Below are 22124 nucleotides of genomic sequence, written 5' to 3'. Positions count from 1 at the left end.
GAGATGCAGTTTTTTTTTCTCCATGTGTTTGCCTGGCAGTATTTATACGTGACATTTGAGTTATGGGTGGCGGCACATCAGCAAATGGCTGTACCCCCTTTCACCGCACACAGCCTGGCTGTTTCACAACACTGACCGACACGTATATGGCACACTTCCAAATCCCCGTCTGCCTCCCCTGCAAACTCAGAAGGGTGGAGGGAGGGAATCAAGCACAAACTATAGTAGAGGTTATTGAAAAAGGCAACCAAGTTTGGAGATATGTAAGTGGAAACCTCCTTTTCTATAGCTTTGGAGAGAACCGGTGATGGGCAGAATGGACATCTGAACTGCAGTCACGGGGACAGTCTGGGTGGTCCCCAAGGCAGCTCCATTACCATCCACCTGGCAGTGGGGCATCTACATAGCCTCCGAAGTGCTGGCAGATACATTTCTGCTCACACTCTGATACGAGCACATAAGCACCCCTGCAGTCCCACAGCACCACCGTGAACTCATAGAATTCATAAGTGGGGACACATGAAAACAACAGTTGGAGGGATTGCCCTAAATGAAATCTTAGAAGCCCAGAATTCAAATTGCTAACAGGCTTTGGGGGCAAACTTGCAAAGGACAGATAGACAGACAGGTTAGGTGGCTTCCACTTCAACAACAGTTCAGGTTAGTACTGATTCCTCATCACTAGAGGTGCCTCAGTAGGCTGGAAGGGGCTTTTTTCACTCTGACTCCCATCCCCAGTTTACAGGTGAGGAAACTGAAAAGTTGTCTAGCAACTGCCCAAGGCTGTGCCGCTGGTGAGAGGCTTGCCCACATGCTGATGGCCATTCTTGAGGTGCCCCTGCCAATCCTCTTGACCTGAGGGGAACTACACCTTCACCACCACCAGACTTCTCATTAACTGCATGCAGAGCTGGCGGGTTGAAGAGGAAGATATTCTAAGTAATATTTTTGGTTTCTCTAAGAACTTTAAACGCTTTTGCAGAATTATATACTGAGATGGCATTACCAATTTCACCATAAAAAAGAATCTTCACTTTCATCAGGTCAGAATTGGAGAGCTGGAGTTCTCATTGAAGCTTAGCCGGTTAACCCGACATAGTGTCTGTGAGGATGCAAGTTTGATCCCTGGTCTCGCTCAGTGGGTTAAGGATCTGGTGTTGCCGCAAACTGTGGTGTAAGTTACACATGTGGCTTGGATCTGGTGTTACTGTGGCTGTGGCACAGGCTGGCAGCTGTAGCTCCAATTAGACCCCTAGCCTGGGAACTGCCATGTGCTTTAGGTGTGGCTCTAAAAAGAAAAAACAAAAGCAAAAACCAGAATTGAAGAGCCAATTCAGTTATTTAGATGCGTCTTCTTTCTTAGCTAAATTGTACATGACTTTTTTTCACATCTTTTTCTCCAGTATTCATGTTCAATTCTTTTATGAAATAAATATATATTTCATGGGACAATAATTAACTTTCACCAATTTGGCAGGTTTCTTTGTTAGCCAGTCATTAGAACAGTGCCAAAGCATAAAGTTCAGGACTTTGGAGAAAAGGTTACGTTATGACTCTGTCAAAGTGCTTAGTGATTGCTGATGTCTCTTAGACTTCCTTAGTTGCAACCACTCCCTTTTCCTTTTTTTTTTTTTTTTTTTTTTTTTTTTTGCTTTTTAGGGCTGCACCTGCAGCATATGGAAGTTCCTAGGCTATGGACTGAATCGGAGCTGCAGCTGCTGGCCTATGCCACAGCCACAGCAACTTGTCTGAAATCTTCACCACAGCTCATTGCAATGCCAAATACTTAACCCACTGAGCCTCAATGGGAATTCCACCTCTCCCTCTTCTACAGTGAGAGTTTTGACTGTTTGGAGTTGATTCATCTTATTTCAGCCACAAGGATGATGCAGCATTGAATTCTCTGCAAATGTCTATCTAGTCTGACTAGATTAACAACTAAAATTAATCCATAAGGAATCTGTAAGGAATTAGCCAAAATTTATCTGAAGGAATCAAGTTGAATGATCATGTACTCATGGCTTATAACTTACACTTGGGATTTTCACCCAGAAATACAGACTGACTCAGTTGTTAGTATTCTAATTATGGAATTGTGTTGCTTCTGGAAAATAATGTTTCAAATGTTATAATATAAAAACAAACAAAATCCTATGCATGAAACATATAAAAATACATAAGGATTAGAATCTCTACATATTTCACATTTTTCAATGTTTACTTTCTTTTATTACATAAAAATAGTCATTTACTCTGGAAATTTCACGCAATGTCTTGAATTCAGTGGTCTAGTGTGTTGGCCTTTCCATCAAGTACAATCCTAGAAAATGTCAAGTCAAACAATAGACTATTGAAACATATTGGTGTCTGTATTCTGAATTATTTAGTCTGGTCAGGTTTTCATTTAGAGTCTTTGGCTACTTTTTATTTTTGCTTTGGGTAGCACCTCTATTTGGGGACATTTATTACTATTCACTGGCAAGATAACATAAAAGGAAAATCATCCCTCAGGGCCACATGAAATTGTCAGACTATTTAAAATGGGACCAAACCCTCATGGAGAGATTTCTGTATTCTAACTATTGCCTTGGAATGGCTTGATGGCATTTTCATAGATCCTCTTTCTTTTTTATGATCATTTGTCTAATTAGAGCTGCTATTTCAGGCCTGATGACTTCAATGGGTTCCTCTGGTCTCCAGTACTTCACAACTTGACCCTCAGGGTTGACCAGATACTTCCAGAAATTCCACCTTGGTTCCTTCTTTGAAGAATCTAAAATATTAGAATATATTTTCATGAGTAAAATTTTATTCTTTGTCAAGATTTTTATTTCTATTAGTATCTGCCTAAGTGATAACCTTAGAATCAAGTCTAGGATTGTCATTTTGTCAAAAACCAAACCAAACCAAAAGCAAAACACCCAAACAAAGCAACTCAAAGTCTGTGTAGCCAGATTTCTATATATTTGGTGACTTCACTGATGATGCTACTGACTTAGAATCGTGAAATGAAGTAGTTTTTTTAAGATTTGTTGAGCTCAAGCACAGAAACTTTACTCTGTTACTAGTGCAAAACCTAACATTTTTTAAAGATGATATTCTAAAGGTCCTTGGTAATGGGGATGTATGGATTACTTTTCATATCAAATGTATCTGTGTTTTAAATATTAGTACATGTTACATAGCTGAAACTAGTAAGGAATATTAAACATATTATTTTGAGAAATTAAACATACTTTTGCTACATCTTAATTTATGTAAGAAATGTGGACTTTATTTATAGATATAGGATTTATGTGCATTATTGACTAATATAAGAAAAAAATACAAATAATTACAACTAAAATTTACCAAGTTCCTATTACGTGCTTAGTAACATATGCTCGGTACTTTAAATGCATCCTCTCCTTTTATCTTTATAGCAACCTTGTGAGGTGGGCATTATTATTATTCATACCTTACAGATGAAAAAAATGGAGGCCTAGATTCATGGTCACATGGCTAGAAGGGCTGGGATTGATGCCTAGACCTTCCTACCATAGAGCTTATGCTCTTAAAACAGAGAATATGGCAAAGCAAGCAGATCTGAGGAAGAAGATGACAAGTTCATTTTGGTACATGAGGGGATTCAGGTGTACTTGGGACACCCCATCAAAGGCAGCTTTGGAGCTTAGGAGAGAGTTCACCCAGAAAAAGGGGACAGAGTAATAAGAGCTCAGGTGGATGCAGCAGAATCCTGAGGATGAGTAAAGTTAAGGTTGGATAGAAAAGAGGACCCTGCAAAGGAGAAAAAGAAGGGCCCAGAGCAGAAGTCACAGGCACGGGGACCCACGCTCGCTCGGAGAGTCATGGAGTGAGAAGCCAAACACAGTGATCTAAGAAGGAAACAGAGATAGGGAAGTGGAGAAAACAAGTGTTAACCATGCTTCGAAAACGCTGATGAAGAAGGGAGAAGGAACACACTGCCTAGAGTTCTTAAAGATGGGAGAATAGGTTAAAAATAATAAATAAAGGCATTCCTGTCGTGGCACAGTGGAAATAAATCTGACTAGTAACCCTGACGTTGCAGGTTTGATTCATGGCCTTGCTCAGTGGGTTAAAGATCTGGCGTTTCCATGAGCTGTGGTGTAGGTCACAGACATGGCTCAGATCCTACGTTGCTGTGGCTGTGGTATGGGCCAGCAGCTATAGCTCTGACTGGACCCTAAGCATGGGAGCCTCCATATGCCATGGGTGTGGCCCTAAAAAGACAAATAAATAGATAAATAAATAGTAGCCTAATATTTACTTATATGTACTTTGCTTTGCATACTGTGCCAAGCATTTAAATTGGTTATTACAGTAAAAGAACGTATTGCCAATTAGATCAAACGTCAGTGATGCAGCATGAGAATCATATTATTAATTAGAGTCTTCTTAAAATCATTTTGAACAATAGCCATTTTCTATAATGGAAAAGGTGTTTTTAAAGATAATGCTATCAGGGCATGGCTCTCTCTAGCCAGTGTAACATCTTTTTGTTAATTAGAAAAAGATACCCTGCCAGGTGGGTGCAGTTGCTCAGCACATACCTTGCACCTGTCTGGGTTTCAGCCCCCTCATGTGCCTCCTCAATTAGTTGCCTTGTTTAGTGAACAACCTGCACGCCTGTACAGAGCTGTCCCATTTGTGACCACATTATCTGTTACTGTCATATTTTGGCCAGTTTTAAAAGATCTAATTTTCATTTGGCAATCATCTCATAGTCTTTGTCTCTGGAACTTCATCTAACTTCAGTGAAACCTTAAATCACTACTATCTTTTTTCTCTTCCTTCCTTCCTTCTTTCCTTCCTTTCGGCTGTATCCACGGCATATGGAAGTTCCCAGGCTAGGGGTCAAATTAGAGCTGTAGCTGCTGGCCTATACCACAACCACAGCAACTCGGGGTCTGAGCCTTTTCTGCGACTTACACCACAGCTCATGGAAACGCCAGATCCTTAACCCACTGAGTGAGCCCAGGGGATAAAACCTGCATCCTCCTGGATACTAGTCAGATTTGTTATCGCTGAGCGGTGATGGGAACGCCCACTGCTACTTTTCTGATTACACAGGATAAGCCACGAGGGGAACTCCCACTACTGTCTTTCTGATTACACAGGATAAGTAGTTTCAGAAGCTTTTTTAGTAAGAAAGGGGAAGAATCTAGGAGCTATTGCACCCAAGTATTTGGCTGCTATGATTGAGAGGTGATGACAAGGCAAGTGCTCTGGCTTTTCTTTCCTCAGTGTACTCTGGGAATAAAAGGAATGAAGACTTCACTCCAGTTGCTGGTCATGGTGTTAGGCAGTATATTGACCCTCCCAAGGAATTAATATTTTTGCACGTTTCTAACTCCATACTTAAATGAAATATAGAACATCATTCGCTGGTTTATTGGACTAGAAGCTTGATTGCCTGGCTGAGGTCATGGTTTTATCAAAATTCAAATTACTGCATAATAATGTGAAAAAAAGAATGTATATATGTATGTGTGACTGGCTGTACAGTAGAAAATTGACAGAACACTGTAAAGCCGCTATAGTGGAAAAAATAAAAATCATTAAAAAAATTCAAATTAGCTACAGTGAAAATAACTGAGGATATCATCTACATGTGGAAGACAAGAGAATGTTAGCTGAATGTCCTTTATTACTTATTTATTTTATTCATTTTGGCTGTACCCATAGTATGTGGAAGTTCCTGGACCCGGGATCCAATAAACACCACAGCAGCAAACTGAGCCACTGCAGTGACAATACTGGATATTTAACCCCCTGAGCCACATGGGAACTTTAGAATAGTGTCTGGCACACTGTAAGCTTTATGTGTATAAGTACTTTAATTATTAACATGCTCAATCCTCCAAATAATCTTAAGGGATAGATACTGTTGATAATGTCATTTTACAAATGAGGAAACAGGCACAGAGAAGTTATGTGCCTGAAGCTACACAGCAAAAGCAATGGACAGGGGTTTCAACCCATGTAGACTGGGACCAACTCTTTGTTACTATGCTATACTACCTTTATGCTGGAAAAAATTTTACACAGATTTCTGTAGCTAGCATAATTACAGAGATAGCCTAACACTACCCTCCTCCTCCAAAAAAAAAAAAAAGAAAAATCAAGCTATATGTTTTGAATTTTACCAAAACCACCCGGCAAACTGAGATATTATTCACCCTTGAGGATAATGTGTCAGATAAGGAAGGTGACATAAAATTAACCACAAAGAAGTTTAACTAAAAATGCTCAGCAATATTCATGAGAGATGTATAGTTTTAATAATAGGGAAGGACATTTTCCCACATATTAGTCACACAGAGGAGGATTGTAATATTTTGTAAAAATAGCCATGACCAATCTTAAATTCTTCAGGAAAATGATCATAAGGAATAAAATACATCGGAGTAGATTTATTTTGCTGTCCAAGAAGTTAAAACACTGACTTCAGGGAAGCCTAACTTCCAGACAATTACAAAGGATGAGAATCTAGCTCTTTGATAGTTTTATAAAACTTGCCCACTAAAACATTTCAAATGAAATAGGAAAGTATGGTCCTCGCACATTTGTTTTAAAAATGAAAAGCAATGAAAAACATTAAATTGGTGAGGCAAGGCAGATATTTACCAACAAGAAATCTAAATGCAGGTTCTGCTTCAGATCCTAGAATCTTAATCTTGTGGAAGATGGGGAATGTTACTCCGTAGTTATTTCTTGCAAAAGATAATACTTCCTTGCTTGGGCGGGGCTCCGATTCTCCAAACTGATTGCATGGAAAAGCCAAGACGCTGAAGTGGAATGGTCCAAACTCTTTGTGCAGTTCCTGCAGTGCTAAGTAATTTCTGTCTGTGAGTTGGCAGTCACTAGCCACGTTTACAACTAGTGCAACCTCCCGGAAAAAGAAAAAAATCCAACCGGAAAGTGAAGCAAATAAAAGATTAAAAAAAAATTCTGCAAGTAGTTAAAATCCTAAACCATTTTGGAGGAATACAGCCCTTGATAGACGGTTATTTCATATTTTTATATATACCAAATAATACTGAAAATCATAACCCATATGCATGAGTTAAAACTCTAATAAAAGATCACAGTAATTAAGAAAGCCCCAGGTACTCAGGGAAAGTTTATTTTTAAATAAAAGATAAAATATGATTATTGAAAGAGTGCTTTTTAATATTGTCAAATTATGGATTAATACTCTTGTTAATGTCTACGTATTCACATTACTAAATACAAGAATTTCCTAAACGACTTTAAAAGTATTATTTCAGCACTTAAAACATTTTAAAGCAGTTAAGATAATCAGTTTATCAATGAGAAATATACTATGAGATACTAAAGTGATATACTAATATTACTTTGAAGACTAAATTATAACACTATAAACATATAAATTGACTATTAAGAGAATAAGAACGTGGACAGAAAATACAAAGAAAAATCAGAAGATGCAACTTACTTTGCCTTTAAACTTTTCCAGAGAAACCGTTCTTCCTTTTGCATCTTTCACTTCAAAGTTATAAAAGCTGTTGATTTTAGGTTTTAGGAATTTTAGTTGTAGAAGAAATAGCATTACTGTACAGAGAACCATAGACAGCAAAACTGCAAATACCTTTGCTTTGGGCCCTGAACATCTTAAAGGGTAGGCTGTGAGAGGCTCCATTTTGGATGATTCCAGAGTGTCGTCTCAACAGGCTGGAATTCAAGGAGGAGCTGAAACTTGAAACCGGCTCAGTGTAACGGAAAGTCAGAAAGGACAGACTAGCGCCTTTCATGCCTCAGATGGAGAATGGAGTGAAACTCCCGAATGAAGTCAAAAGCTCTAGAGAATATCCGCTGCAATTTTTGCTAGAAAAAATATCGGGACATTTTGGGTAGTACTTGAAGATAGTCCCAACAAAGGAAATATTCCGCCAGAAGATGGTGCCCTTGTAACTTGAAAACTGTGAAGTACTCCCAGCAATTGCCTGGATGTGTTGGAATATTGGATATATAATACCCAGCAATAGTTCATAATATTGATTAAATTGGTCTATTAATATATCTCTATAGGAATTTAATATATATATATGCATGTAATCTTCATACGGCTTAAGCATGCTATGTGAATTCAAGGTATTAAGAGTAGAAAGGGTACTGAAATATCTGAAAAGGCTACTTGCTCTGACCTCATCTAGCTAAGTCAATGCTAAGTGAATATAGCAAAAAATTGATCAAAGCAATGATGGCTTAAAAAAAAAACCCTCCTCTATCATAAAGCAAACTATAGTTCAATGATTTTTCAAATTTTTGCTTATGATGCATAGAAAGAAATGCACTTTATGAGTATACACAGGCACATGTAACTGTGACATTTCATTAAGCAGTGCTTCTGCTTTGAACTGTGATGCCCTGTGGTCTATTGCGTTTTTAAAAACAGCATGGTTCCGACCCATGAAAATGATTGTTCACCAATGGGCTGCACACTGGAAAAATACTGCAGTCTATAATAAAGTAGGAATTTAACAAATAAGATATTTCTACACAAAAGGCAAACACAACTCCCACCCCCACTCTATACCCCCTTCTTGGGTGCATCATCTAGTTGCTTCATTTTGTATCTTTATTTTTCAAGTGGCTGTTGCTTTCTACAGAAGATCTAACTTTGTTGAAAACTTTAGGGGCATGCATGGAAAGGGAGTTGAGGGCTGCCTATCCTGAAATCTATGGTTCCTTTAGCTACCTTAGAAAATATCCTGTTCAGGATATGTAGCAAGTTTTGAAAAAAAGGTGCTTTGTTCCTCTAGGGTCTGACTGTTGGTGTGTGTAAGTTTCCAGATAATGCTAGAGAAGTCTGAGAAGCTTGAGAGAGTCCCTTCCCATCCTTGTTAGATCTTTAGAGCTTTCAAGCTTGCTAAGGAGGCTGCTAGCTCTGCTCCCATCCCTGCTTCTGAGGTGTGCGTGTGTCTGTGTGTGGAGGTTGTTGAGCAATGCCCACAGCTTAGGCACATTAACCTGGCAGAGACCATAAACCACTTCACTCCCACTCTTGGGGCCTAATAAGAGTGGATGCAAAAGAAAACTTTTCCCTTATAATTTCTAGTAAAAATTGAAAATATACACAAAAATGTATTCTACCACTTTTTAACTGTAGTAATTTTAATTTGGTATTCTTAAGCTGAGTTATGGAAAAAGTCAAAATCCCTGTGTTTATATTACACCCAAACACCGCGAAGTAACTTAAATTCTCTGGCCTTGCTCCTTCAAGTCTTGTCTGCAGCACTGCTGTCACCTGGGGCTTGTTAGAAACATAATATCCCAGGCCCTTCCAAGGCTTTCTGAATCAGGAGCTGAATTTTTACAAGATCCCCTCACGACTCAAGTGAACATTTAAGCTTGAGAAATTTTAGACCTCAATCTTCTTCTGGTTTGCAGAGCAACAAGTTTCTTTGGCTTCCCTTTATCTTCCATAGTAGACATGTTTTGTGTCTCTGGGTCTACGTTAGATACTTTAGCTCCTCAGGCTGTTCAAGCAAATGGCTTTAAAAGTTTAATTCACAGAATCTGCTGTGAATCATGTAAACTCATCCCATTATAACTGTGCTTTGAGGGGGGGGGATGTTGACTCACCAACCCCCAGGCAAGACCCTATAGGGTGATATTGTTTTGATAAAGTCATTATGGTAACTTCTGGTCCATTGTTTTCTAAGTAAAGAATCTCTCATTGAGTGATCCAGAGCTAAAAGCACTAGAGAACGCCAATATCCTGCTGTATGAACTTGCAAGAGGTGGCTGTATAAGCCATAGTGCCAGTTTTTACAGCCAGAAATAAAACATTTAAATACAGACCTGATGTTTCAGGTTTGACAAGAAAATCCGCTCTATATGAAAACTACTTTGAAAGCTTAAGTAAATCCCTTGTCAAGGATGAAATAAGAGCCAGTTTGTTAATTTTGTAATTCTTAAGGCTTAGGAGCATAAGATTTATGTATATATATATACACACACGCACACACATATATATATTTATGATAATATAAATATTCATACAGGCCTATTAACCAAACATTCAAGACAACATTTGGGGAACTCCCACCCTATATGGTGGTGAACACAGATTTTGGACCTTAGAAGCTTTCTTCATTTGGGAGAATCTTTCTCTGTATATATTTTGATATCATCACCTCTCAGCTTTCTGGTTATCTGCCATCATTTCCTATATGTTCTGTCTATACTAAGACCATCTTCAGACTATTAGTAAATCAACATTACAAATTTCTCTGCATAGGGGATCATATATTAGAAAACCCATCAGCACTCTTTCGGAAGAGCTAGAAAGGCTTCTTAAAGGAGGGGAAGTGATTGATGAGGTTGAAGGCAAGGTTAAGGGAAGCTACTGGGTCAAGAATGGGATAAAGCTGTTGACTCAGTTAATCAAACAACTCAGGTACTGTAGAAGATACAATAAAGTATAAGTGATGGAGGCAGCCTCACACAAGTATGAAATCAATTTTGGGTACAAAATGCACATGAAATGAGGGAGCAATTATAGAGCAGCAAATAACTAAGAGCTAAAGGAATGACTTAGTTTGTTTATTTATTTATTTATTTGGTCTTTTTGCTATTTCTTGGGCCGCTCCCGCGGCATATGGAGGTTCCCAGGCTAGGGGTCCAATCAGAGCTATAGCCCCTGGCCTACGCCAGAGCCACAGCAACGCGGGATCCGAGCCGCGTCTGCAACCTACACCACAGCTCACGGCAACGCTGGATCGTTAACCTACTGAGCAAGGGCAGGGACCGAACCTGCAACCTCATGGTTCCTAGTCGGATTCGTTAACCACTGCACCACGACGGGAACTCCGGAATGACTTAGTTTAAGAGCTTTATACTACATACAAGTCCCAGAAATACATAAATAACATATTTTTAGGAAGCTATTTTTGTATATGTAATATATAAAATAGTCATATATTTATTTTAAAGGGAATCATGCGTGGTATAAAGCTCTTTATAGATATCATGTAACAATTATTTGAAATAGGAAGAAGTTAATAACTCACCCAAGATCACAGAATTAGTAAGTGGGACAAGCAAGACTAGAGTTTGGGACTTACAACTTCATCCTCAAAATCATTTTAATAACATTAAACTACTTTTGTAATAGACAAAATATGTTTACTTAGAAGGAAATGTGATAGGTGAGATCACTGTAGTACTCTGGTGAAAGAGTTTATTCATCAGGAGACATTTAGTTTTATAAGAAATCACTGCAAGGAACTGAGGAGGGGAGGGAGTGGAGCACATCCACCAAAAACTTGGCCATGTGTACTGACATTATCTGGAAAAGGTCAGAGTCTGCAGACCAAATTAAGCTGAGAGATGACAGTGTCTTAAAGAAGGCAGGCTTGCTGGGTAAGATAGAAAGGAAGGGATAGTTGCTAAAGACATTCTGGAGCCCCCAGTGGCAGGTGTTGGTAGTGCAGAATAAAGGATATTTGATCTTGCTAAGTTTTTGCTTGGGTCGTATTGCTTCCTAGGATGAGGAGGCTTTGGAGGTTCAAAAAGGAGAAGATAAACATTTTGGTCTTCATAATTACTTTGAAATAACATTGAGGTCCTGAATTAAAAATATCTTGTGGACAGAATGCTGCTGCATTGTGCTGGTGGTGGTAGTGGTGGGGGCAGACATTCAGAGGCTAAGGAAGGGGGATTGGGGGGACATGCCTGAGAGCCAATGGACTATCTTTGTTACTTTTTGTCTCTGCCTTGAGGTTCCAGAGAGACTCTGGCATCATCAGCATGTCTTCCCTTGGAATGTCCAGATTTTTCCCCCTTATTGAATATTTGTGTGTCAGATTATTTATCACTAGACATATGTTTCTATTTTCCAAGTTGTTTCATTTTGTTACTTCCTGACCTTATTTTTAACCTCTCTAGGTTCCTTTCTATTTATTTTTTGGCCCTGGTGCCCTGAATTCCTCCCGATTTAGTGTCAATATGATGTGAACTCTAAAGGTAAACAAGCCACACTGATGTGCTTGGAGTAGCAAGTCATTCATCCCTTTTCCCTTCTTTGTCTTATTTTCCTTATCTTCCTCTTCCTCTCTATTAATAAATACTTGAGTCATTTAAAACTATGCGACAGGCATTTCCTCAGCAGGAGATAGATCCTGGAACAAAAGTTTAAAAACATTGAAGATGAAATAGCACAATCTACACACTGTTTCCTAAGCTGCCGTCATTTTCATGCCACCTCTGTGATTTTTGCTCTGTCCGCATACCATTTGTTTGTTACTTAGCTTTTTTTGGGTCCAAATCGAGGCACTTATTTTACTCAAATTAATTTTTATGAGGGAAAGCTTTCTATCAACATTAAAAAATTTAAAACATTAGGAGTTCCCCTTGTGGCTCAGCAGTAATGAACCTGACTGGTATCCATGAGGATGTGGGTTTGATCCCTGGACCTCACTCAGTGAGTTAATGATCCCTCTTTGCAGTGAGCTGTGGTGTAGGTCGCAGTCGTGCCTTGGATCTGGCGTTTCTGTGGCTGTGGCGCAGGCTGGCAGCTATAGCTCTGATTCAACCCCTAGACTGGGAACCTCCATATGCTGCAGATGCAGCCCTAAAAAAAGAAAAGAAAAGTTTAAAACATTAAACAATGCCCATCAAAATAATCAAAATACAAAACTATTAAAAATGTTTATCTGTACAATTATAAACTATATGTTCCTAGTGGAGGGGCTGACCGAGAACTATATATTCAAGATATTATGAACCATTGCTTTCTAACTCTTTGGAAGTTCTTTGTATTGAATACAGATCTGCCTCCTTCCATGCATGGGTCCTAGTTTCATCATAGGGAACAATACAAAATGTTTACCTCTAGACTAGACACCCTGGGGTCATTCTGTTACGTTGTTTTTCCTGACCTCCTATCATTGCAGTCTCTTTCCTCCAAATAAAATCAAGTTTTGAATCCTGGCTTGTCCATCTCTTTCTAAAAAATTTTTCTGAGACTGGCCATGGTGGTCCAGATGAGGTTTTTGTTTTTGTTTTTTTTTAACCATTTGATCCAGCAATCCCACTCCTGGGCACCTATCCAGAGAAAACCATGACTCAAAAAGACACATGTACTTCAAAGTTCATTGCAGCACTATCTGCAATAGCCAAGACATGGAAACAACCTAAATGTCCATGGACAGAGAAGTGGATAAAGAAGATGTGGTACATATGCACAATGGAATATTATTTAGCCATTAAAAGGAACGAAATATGGCATTTTTAGAAACATGGATGGACCTAGAATTTATCAAGCTAAGTGAAGTCAGTCAGACAATGAGACACTATCATCAAATGCTATCACTTACATGTGGAATCTGAAAAAAGGACAGGATGAATTTCTTTGCAGAACAAATACTGACTCACAGACTGAAAAACTTATGGTTTCCAAAGGAGACAGTTTGGGGGGTGGGGGGATGCACTGGGGGTTTGGGATGGAAATGCTATAAAATTGTGTTGTGATGATCACTGCACACCTATAAATGTAATAAATTCATTGAATAATATAAAAAAATAAAAAATAAAAAGCCAAAAACAAAAAACAAAAACCCTGAGGCATATGGAAGTTCCCAGGCTAGGGGCTGAATCAGAGCTGCAGCTGACAGCCTACACCACAGCCAAAGCAACATAGGATCCAAGCCGGGTCTGCAACCTACAACACAGCTCACGGCAATGCCTGATCCTTAACCCCCTGAGTGAGGCCAAGGATCAAACCTGCATCCTCATGGATACTAGCTGGGCTGGTTACCTCTGAGCCATGAGAACTCCTCCAAATGAATTCTGATCTGTGCAGAGATAATCAGGTTTTGCCGGCTTTTGTTCTGGACACTGTTTCCCCCTTAATGAGACCTAAAACTGGGCTGCTTGAAAAATGTAATTACATTACACGGTTGACTCATATTCTGGGGGTGGTTGCCTAATCTGCCAGTCATTTTAACTTCTTATCAGTTGTCTCCCATGTAAGGCCTATGCAATGAAAAACATCTAAATGGCTAGATTTTTTGCATATTCTTACTGAATTTAATTTTGCTGATTTTGATCTTTGTCCCAGACTTTATTCTAAATTCTATTCCTGTCCTTAAGTATTTTGACTCTCTTCTTTCTCAGCTTAGGATAAGACATTTTGATAAATAAATCTCCATTCAAACCACTGATAACAAATTGAACAGTATCAGGTGAAAGACAAAACCCTGCATTACATCATGGGGGGTTCATTCAGGTTAATATAGATCCAGTAAGACTTTGCCATCTGGGCCACTGGCTGCAAACTACTTTTTTCTAGTTACTTGATCCTCCTATGGAAAAAATATGAAAAACTTTGTCTATCTAAATTTAGGGGGATGCATTTTTCTCATTTGTCATGTTTTTTCATAGATCACTAATCAGTGTCTGTTCTGGAAGTGTTGTCAGTGTTCTGAGGTTTCATTTTTCTGGCCCTAGAGACTTGAATTTATTTATAATGCCCAGATAAACACTTACTGTTTAGTTTATCTCAATTTCCAGTCTCTGCAGAAATGTTTATTATACCTCATCCAATATGAAAATCATGCTTCTTAATGGAAAAGAAAGAAAATAGCTTATTTCCTTGCCTCTGGATTCTTTCTTAAATCCCTTGTGCCTTTTTAGGATTAATTGCCTCTAGGGGAAGAGATTTGTTCATTTATTCATTCTGGAGTCCCGAGATGCCAATAAAGGTCCTATACTCTGAGAATAATAAGAGAAAAGGTGAAGTCCTTGGTCTTAAGGAATTGATGTTATAATAGTAGGAAGACATAAAAATAATCAGAAAAGTGGAATATGAGCCATCAGAGTCTGTGTGGGTCACTATAATTAAATACCACAGACTGGGTAGCTTACAAACAACAGAAATTTATTTCTTATAGTTCTGGAGGCTGGAAGCCTGAGAGCAGGGTGCCCGCATGGTCGGGTGAAGGCGCTTCTTCTTGTACCTTCACATGGGGGAGGGACTAGAGAGCTTTGTGCGGCCTCTTATAAGGGGGCCATAAATCCCATTCATTAGGGCTCTGCCCTTGTGACCTAATCCCTTCCCAAAGGCCCTACCTACTAACACATCCCCTTTAGGGGTTAAGATTCCAACATGATTTTTTGGAGGTGGTAGGGGGGCAGAACACATACATTGAGACTACAGCATGAATAGAGGTGCTAAAAGCATAGGGACCGAATCTTTGTGAGTTTAAACCCTAGGTTGCCCTGGTTGGATTGTGAGGTTGTGTACGTGTGTACCTCATGCTCCAGGGGCTGCCTTTCATAAAGGCAGTGAGGTGTACAACTGTGTGCAGTGGCCTGGTTCCTGGATCCATTACTTATCAGCATTATATCTTTGCTCAAGTCATCCTTGTTCAAATCTATTAACCTCCTCTTTCCAACTCTGGAGACTGAAGGTAATAATTGTACCGATCTTATAGCGTTGTGATAACGTTTAAATTTAAAAAACCCCTCCAATACATTTATCCCAGTGCTTGGCACATATTGAGGGCTTGATACATGCTGTTAATATTAATAAAATATGACTGGGCTGTATGGGAAACACACACAGTGAGCTATGGAAGCACAAGAAGTGCTGAGTATTAGTTTCCAATGACTGATATAATGAATCACCAAAAATTTGGTGACTTAAAACAATACACATTTATACTCTTACAGTTATGGAGGCTAGAGGTCCAAAATCAGTTTCCCTGGAAGAAGCCAAGTCAGCAGGGACTTGCCTCCTCCAGATGCTTTAGGGGAGAAGCCATTCCTTGCCTCTTCCAGATTCTGGTGAACCAGCATTTCTTGGTTGTGCGTTACTCCAGCCTCTACCTCTGTGGTCATGTGCCTTCTCCTCTGTATGTAGTCAGATTTCCCTCTGCCTCCCTCTAGGACATGTGATTTCATCTAGGGGCTACTCAGATAATCCAACATGATCTCCCCATCTGAAGATCTTTAATTTATCACATTTGCAAAGCTCTTTTTCCCTAGAAGGTAGCATTCATAGGTTCTGGGGATTAAGACCCAGATGTCTATTATATCTTTATTATGTCACTATTGCATTAGTCAGGGAGAAGCAGAACCATTTTGTACCATTTGCATTTCGATAAGCAATCTTAACCTAACATACCTGTCATTTTGTTAAATAAATTAATTTTGTCATTTGCATTTTTAACTTCATATAGATACATGGCATGGCTCACCACTAAAGGATCTGTAAATACCAAAGTCCTGCTGTTTCTCAGAGACAATGGACAGATGTTGAACAAGTTAGGCCTCAGTTTTCCCATCTGTGAAATGGGATATGACTAGGAAGTTGCTGTTTATTTCCTGATTTTATGAAATTTAATGATTTTATATAAACATCTTGTATGTTCAATATATAGTGTTATTCAACTTCATATTTTATATTTGTATGTAATAGTAATATGCATAGACGTGATAACTCTCTAAACTTCTTTGACACCCTAGAGCAGAAGCTCTGAGTGTGTGTATATATACACACATACACATATATATGTATATATACATATAGCTGTTAAAATGTGTAATTATATACTTTTATTATATATATAAATATATAATAAAATAATAGTCTCCCAAGTCACCAAATTAAAAATGTCATGTATATGTATTATTTGTGTTGCATTAGGTGAATTGTTTATAATTCTTTTAAGGAATTTTAATTTGTGTATCATTGAGGCTACTACAAACTACAGATCTTTTTGTTGTTAAATAGGTATTTGATGTAGTTAATACTACATATTCTAACTTCAAGAGCAACTTTGCCAAGAGACTATCGGCTGAGGTTCCTGTTGCCAGTAGCCCAATTACCACAAGATGGCGGCAAAGCCAAACTAGGGATGTGGCAGCCCACTCCTTTGGCGAAGAGCATTCAACCACAGACCTCGCAGAAACTGTGCTGAGGATGACTCCTGAGAAAGAGACCTTGAGTCCAGGTGAGGTAATAGAAATGCCAAGGGACAGTTTTGAAATCTTAAAAAAAGATATATTCCTTCAAAAATCTTTTTTTATTTTTTGTCTTTTTGCCTTTTCTAGGGCCGCTTCCCGCGGCACATGGAGGTTCCCAGGCTAGGGGTCTAATTGGAGCTATAGCCGCTGGCCTCTGCCACAGCAACACAGGATCCAAGCCATGTCTGCGACCTACACCACAGCTCATGGCAACGCCGGATCTTTAACCCACTGAGCAAGGCCAGAGATGGAACCCACAACCTCATGGTTCCTAGTCAGATTCGTTAACCACTGTGCCACGATGGGAACTCCCAAAGATCTGTTTTTTTACAGAATTATCTAGTGTCATGTTTGGTCAACTGCTTTTCTTTTTCTCCCTTTGAATAAGACATTTCCAAGGAGGTCGTGGTAGGGAAGAGGAGGGCTGAAACAACACCGAAAGAAAATATGCCGTCTTTTAATATGTTTCTGAGGTTTGCATCGGTAGATGATTACTTTTATAAATATTGTACATATGTATACATGTGAATACACACAAATATTTATCATGCATGTTTTGCCAAGATTCCTTGTCTACAAACAGTCAGGATAAAAACATGTTAGTGCTGAAATAATCAGGTAGGAAATAGGCGAGGAAAAAGATGGAAACAGGAGAGGATGAGGGGAAGAGAAAGTAAAAGGAAGAGGGGAGAGATGGAGAGAAGAGAGGAGAAAGGGAGAAAGAGAGAAGAAGGAGGAGGAAGAAAGAGAAGAACAGGTGAGGGGAGAAGAGGGAAATAGTAAGAGAGGGAAGAGGGAAGCAAAGGGAAGGAAAGATGAGAGTGGGATAGTCTGATGCCTGCCTGGAGCAGGGATGGAGAGTGGGCACTAAGGCTGTGATCTGGTAGGCAGGGAACCAGGAGCGACCTGTCACAGCTCTGAAAGGTACATTCTCTTTCTAAAACATGTCTCATGTGAGCACAACCTTCTTTATTCCCATACTTCTGAAGCAAAACTTGCAGCTTAAGTGATTTAATTTCTATTCTTTCTTTTTAAAGTCCCAGGCAACAGAAATCATTGTCTTATCTGCATGTTTAAGACAAATGGTGACTGCAGGGCCACTCTTTTTTAGACACAATGAGGCACCATAGTCCTACAGATTGAAACGGAGCCCCAAATAATTTTTAACCCAGTGAAACTGCCATGTAACATTATCAATGCTCAAAGTAGCTGGTTGAAGCAGTAGGAGATACTGGGTTATAGGAAAGGCCATCCTTGAGGCAATCTTCTGAAAGATATTATAATTGAGGGGTGATTTTATGGTGATTGTTTTAGAGGAAGTTCTGGCTAAAATTAGGAGCTCTCTTTTCCTTTCTGGGCCCTTAATAATTTTCAAATAAGGCATTGCATGAGAAATCAGAGTCCTGAGAGAGATTATCAGTTGAAAGAATTTTACAAGAAAGTCTAATTTCTATCTAATAGTACATATTAATCAGAGACATTGGTTTCTCAGTGTTTTACTGGTGGGGTTTCTTTCTTTTTATTTCAGAAGGCTGAACACTGGAGACCCTCCCATCCTAAAAGCGATGTTTGCAGAGAGGTTCATTTGGAGTCATGGTCTGGGGACAAAACCTGGGTGATCCCAGATTAGGCTGGTGGACCTGACCTCTTCGTTGATAACTGGGATGACTGTTTGTACTAGCATCCAACTGAAACTTTTTCTTTATCATTTGAGGTTTACAGAGCTAGCTTCTTTTCCTCTTTACTTGTTTACAAAAAGCATGGAACAAGCACGCATACTTTCTCAGGACAGAGAGCAAGATCTAACTTTGCAGAACATTTCATGTTTTCATTCCCTCTTCCTCCTTGAAATTAAATTTTGGATCACCTAGGACTTGAGGAGCTGGGTTCTACAAACATTAGCAACAGGTTATCCAGCTCATGTTTGTCCAAATGAGAAGGGATTGTCACATGGCAAAAGGCCAAGATATTTCATCCAATAGTTTCTTGGCTCCTCTTATGAACACGTGATATGGCAGGTACTTAAGGGTTTTTTGTTTGTTTGTTTGTTTTCTTTTTAGGGCCGCTCTCACGGCATATGGATTTTGGAGAGATGAGGGTCTGTGTCTTCACGTACTGTTCTACTATTCATGTCAAGGGCTGACCTCCAATCAAAGGTTTAAGATATTTTATCATTTTATAAACTAAATTCAAAGCTAATTTTTTTCCCTGGCAGGATCCTACAAGGAACCACTGAAGAACCCCAACAAAGGAAGTTTTGAAACAAGTAACTCTGCTTTCCATTTTTGCAAGGCATCTCATGCACTGGACAGGGGCTGGAAGGAAAATGTTGCCTCAACAGGCCAGGTAGGTAAAGAGAAAAAACCGAAGATTTCACATCTTGAGAAGCTCAGACAGCTGAGTCTTAAATGTGAGACCACAGTTGGCTTAGCTGCCCTTACAAATCAGAAAGAAAGTGATGGGTTCCTGATAGAAAAACTGAGGTGTCATGGACACGAATAGAGGCACTTCCAAAAAAGAAACAGACTATCCAAAAAATACACAAAAAAGTGTTTAATTGGTTTCAATCAAAAAAGTGAAAATGAGGCCTTCCCATTGCGGCTCAGAGGTAAAGAACCTGACTAGTATCCGTGTCACAAATTCTCAATTTAGGCCAAGTTACTCTTTCAGTGTGTGCCTCCTGTGTTTGGCATATACATCTTGCTGGAGGAACAATAACATATTGTGAATGTAAAATTTAATTATTTGAGCTCACAGTTGAAAGCAAATGTGCTAGAGCAGGCCTTTTGCCGGATGCTTTACTATTGGGGAAGGGTTTGGGGTGGGCAGGTGGCCCAGGAGTTGTACTGAGGTAACTGTGGGTGCTGTCGATTTCATGCCCAGGCCAGGGTTATTAGCACCACTGTCCTTTCTTACTGCTGGTTAGAGTTTTTACTGCCCTGCCCTTTAGCACTCCCCTTTTCCTTCCCCTTGGGCTGTGTGGTAATGGGTGGCAGCAAAGTTGGTGGCTCTGTAGGGTCACAATGGTGCTGTCGTGTTACTCTTCTTACAACAATTGTTATCCAGTCAGAACATTGTTCCAGCCTCACTAAAGAGTCTGGGCAGGGTAAAATGGAAATTAAATTGCTTTGCTCCTTTATTATTATTAGGCTATGGCATTCAGCGGCTTGATGTGGGATCTCAGTTCCCAGATCAGGGATTGAACCCAGGCTGCAGTGGTCGAAGTACCAAATCCTAACACTAGACCACCAGGGAACTCTCCCATTTTACTACGTTATGTAGAGCATTTGTTGTCATGACTAGTTGGACGTCACACAGCAGCAAGCGTGATGCATATAGACGTGTAGACAGACAGTAAATGTGTGTCTTCATGTGGTCTCAGAGATCATCTGGAGATTGTTTCCATAGTGAGACTTGCATGGCTATTGAGATGTTCAGGATTTGCATATCCAGTCAGCTCTAGGCCAAGTTGCTCATTGAAGTAATAAGTAGGTTGCATGGAGGGAAGACGTACACGGAGTATACGGAGCAGAAGCACCCTGTTGGGTGATGCCCTGGTCAGCTTTTCGGGAACTACGGGATTCTGAAGAAGTGACCTGTGAAGAGTTACGTTAAGCTACTGGCTAGCAGGCCATTTTAGGGAGGTTAGTTTCTATCAGTGTTTCCCACATGGAGTTGACTTTGCTCCGCAGGGGACCCCTGACAATGTCTGGAGACATTTTGGATGATCACAGTCCAAGGGGAGGGTATCTAGTAGGTCACAATGATTAACTATCTGCCACTAGTTCTGAGGCTGTGAAATTCTGCTTTGTACTTCATTGCTATGCTGTGAATACCTAAAAATCCATGATTCACTGACTGGCAATGCCCGCTATGTGACATAACATCTGAGAAGAAAACAAAAATATCAAAATCATGCTTGGCAGAGAGACCTCTGTCCGAATTAATAATGATCCAGTGATTAAATGTATTGTTGTGAAGAAAAAAAAAAGAATCTTCTCTGTTTTAACTATTCACCATTATATTTCTAGAATAAGTACTTTTCTTTCCCCTTATTACTAGTTTTCTTTACTGTTTTTGATCGAAGAATGTCTGAAATGCTCTTTATACATTGGCCCAGAGATTTAGCAATCAGATTTTTGAACTCATGGAAATTTAGGGAATTTACTTAAGCTCTCTTGTGACTTGTTACCATTTCTCGTCGGTAAAGATATGAGGGGAAAAGGACCTTTTAAGATAATTAGTTTAATTTCAGCATATTACAGGTGAGAAAAATTGAGGTCCAGAGAAAGTCTCAGTCACAGACCTTGAAAGAAGTCTGTCTTGGGAAGAGCAGCCTTCCTAATGTTCAACTTTATTGTTTTGAGGAGGTATTTTAATTTTGGAGAGTACTAGAACTATCATGACATTTCAGTTCTTACAGGCTTTGATGATATCACTGGCCTATGGTTGGTTTGTGGGCTAAAGACATTTTTAGCCTAGAAGAATAAAAGAAGATTTTATTATAGCTGAGTAATACCTGCCTCTGGAGGTGTTGGGGAGATTAGAAATAATCTATCAGTAAAATGCTCAGCACTGTGTTCTTTAGGCAGTGGCTGGCTAATAAATAAGGGCAATTATTATAGCATTGGTTGGTGAGAATGTGTAGTTTTTTGAACTTCCAAGTGAGTTATCAATTTTAACTCAATACCATGCATCACATCTGGGATGGAGAAATATGTTTCTAAATAAGTATCCTCTTTATGTTTGTTTTCAGAAATGCTTAAACCAGCTATTTTCGACCCAGAAGGTGGCTCAGCAGGTTAATGGGAAAATGCAGCTCTGTGAGCAGCCCCAGTGCATTTGGAAAGGTTGGGGCCAAAGATTTTCTGTTTGCCTTTCTTTTTAGCCTCCTCTCTCCTGGCTTCTTTCATTTCTTTCTTGTCTTAAACATATTGTTTTTATATCAATGAACATAATTGAAAAACTTAGGAATTTCTCATAATCCTCTGTCTTAACTATCCCCACCCCTACCTCCCATTTCCTAGAGGCAACCACTCTTAGCTCTTCTGGCTATGCCCCTGGTATTGACATTTATGTTCTAACTAATATTTGTAAACTGCTAC

General features: G+C 39.3%; 2 protein-coding genes across 7 annotated transcripts in view; one reads left to right on the top strand and one right to left on the bottom strand.

Moving 5' to 3' along the window:
* CDC20B (cell division cycle 20B) overlaps positions 1–22124 on the top strand; it is a 60103-nt gene that overhangs the window by 10528 nt on the left and 27451 nt on the right. Inside the window, exons 3-5 of the mRNA XM_021076691.1 lie at positions 16787–17006; positions 19235–19365; positions 21776–21869. Coding sequence (XP_020932350.1) covers positions 16787–17006; positions 19235–19365; positions 21776–21869 — 445 coding nt within the window. The remainder of the gene's footprint in view (positions 1–16786; positions 17007–19234; positions 19366–21775; positions 21870–22124) is intronic.
* On the bottom strand, positions 2200–7907 carry GPX8 (glutathione peroxidase 8 (putative)). Of its 6 annotated transcripts, none has more exons than XR_001301801.2 (4): positions 7634–7901; positions 7481–7547; positions 6649–6852; positions 2200–2773 (listed from the first exon to the last, which is right to left on the bottom strand). XR_001301801.2 is itself a non-coding variant. In XM_005672446.3 (3 exons), the coding sequence occupies exons 1-3, from the start codon at positions 7794–7796 to the stop codon at positions 2610–2612; spliced, it is 531 nt and encodes a 176-aa protein (XP_005672503.1). In that variant the 5' UTR covers positions 7797–7902; the 3' UTR covers positions 2200–2609. The 6 variants fall into 6 exon arrangements, 4 of the variants coding, with proteins under 4 accessions (XP_005672503.1, XP_013840227.1, XP_003134018.1 ...); XR_001301800.2 differs by having other exon boundaries at positions 6649–6910; positions 7634–7896; XM_005672446.3 differs by lacking the exon at positions 7481–7547 and having other exon boundaries at positions 7634–7902.

The sequence above is a fragment of the Sus scrofa genome, chromosome 16 (assembly GCF_000003025.6).
Source record: "Sus scrofa isolate TJ Tabasco breed Duroc chromosome 16, Sscrofa11.1, whole genome shotgun sequence".
NCBI classification, from domain to species: Eukaryota; Metazoa; Chordata; class Mammalia; order Artiodactyla; family Suidae; genus Sus; species Sus scrofa.
The sequence above is the reverse complement of the archived record's forward strand: the minus strand, read 5'-3'. Positions and strand labels throughout refer to the sequence as shown.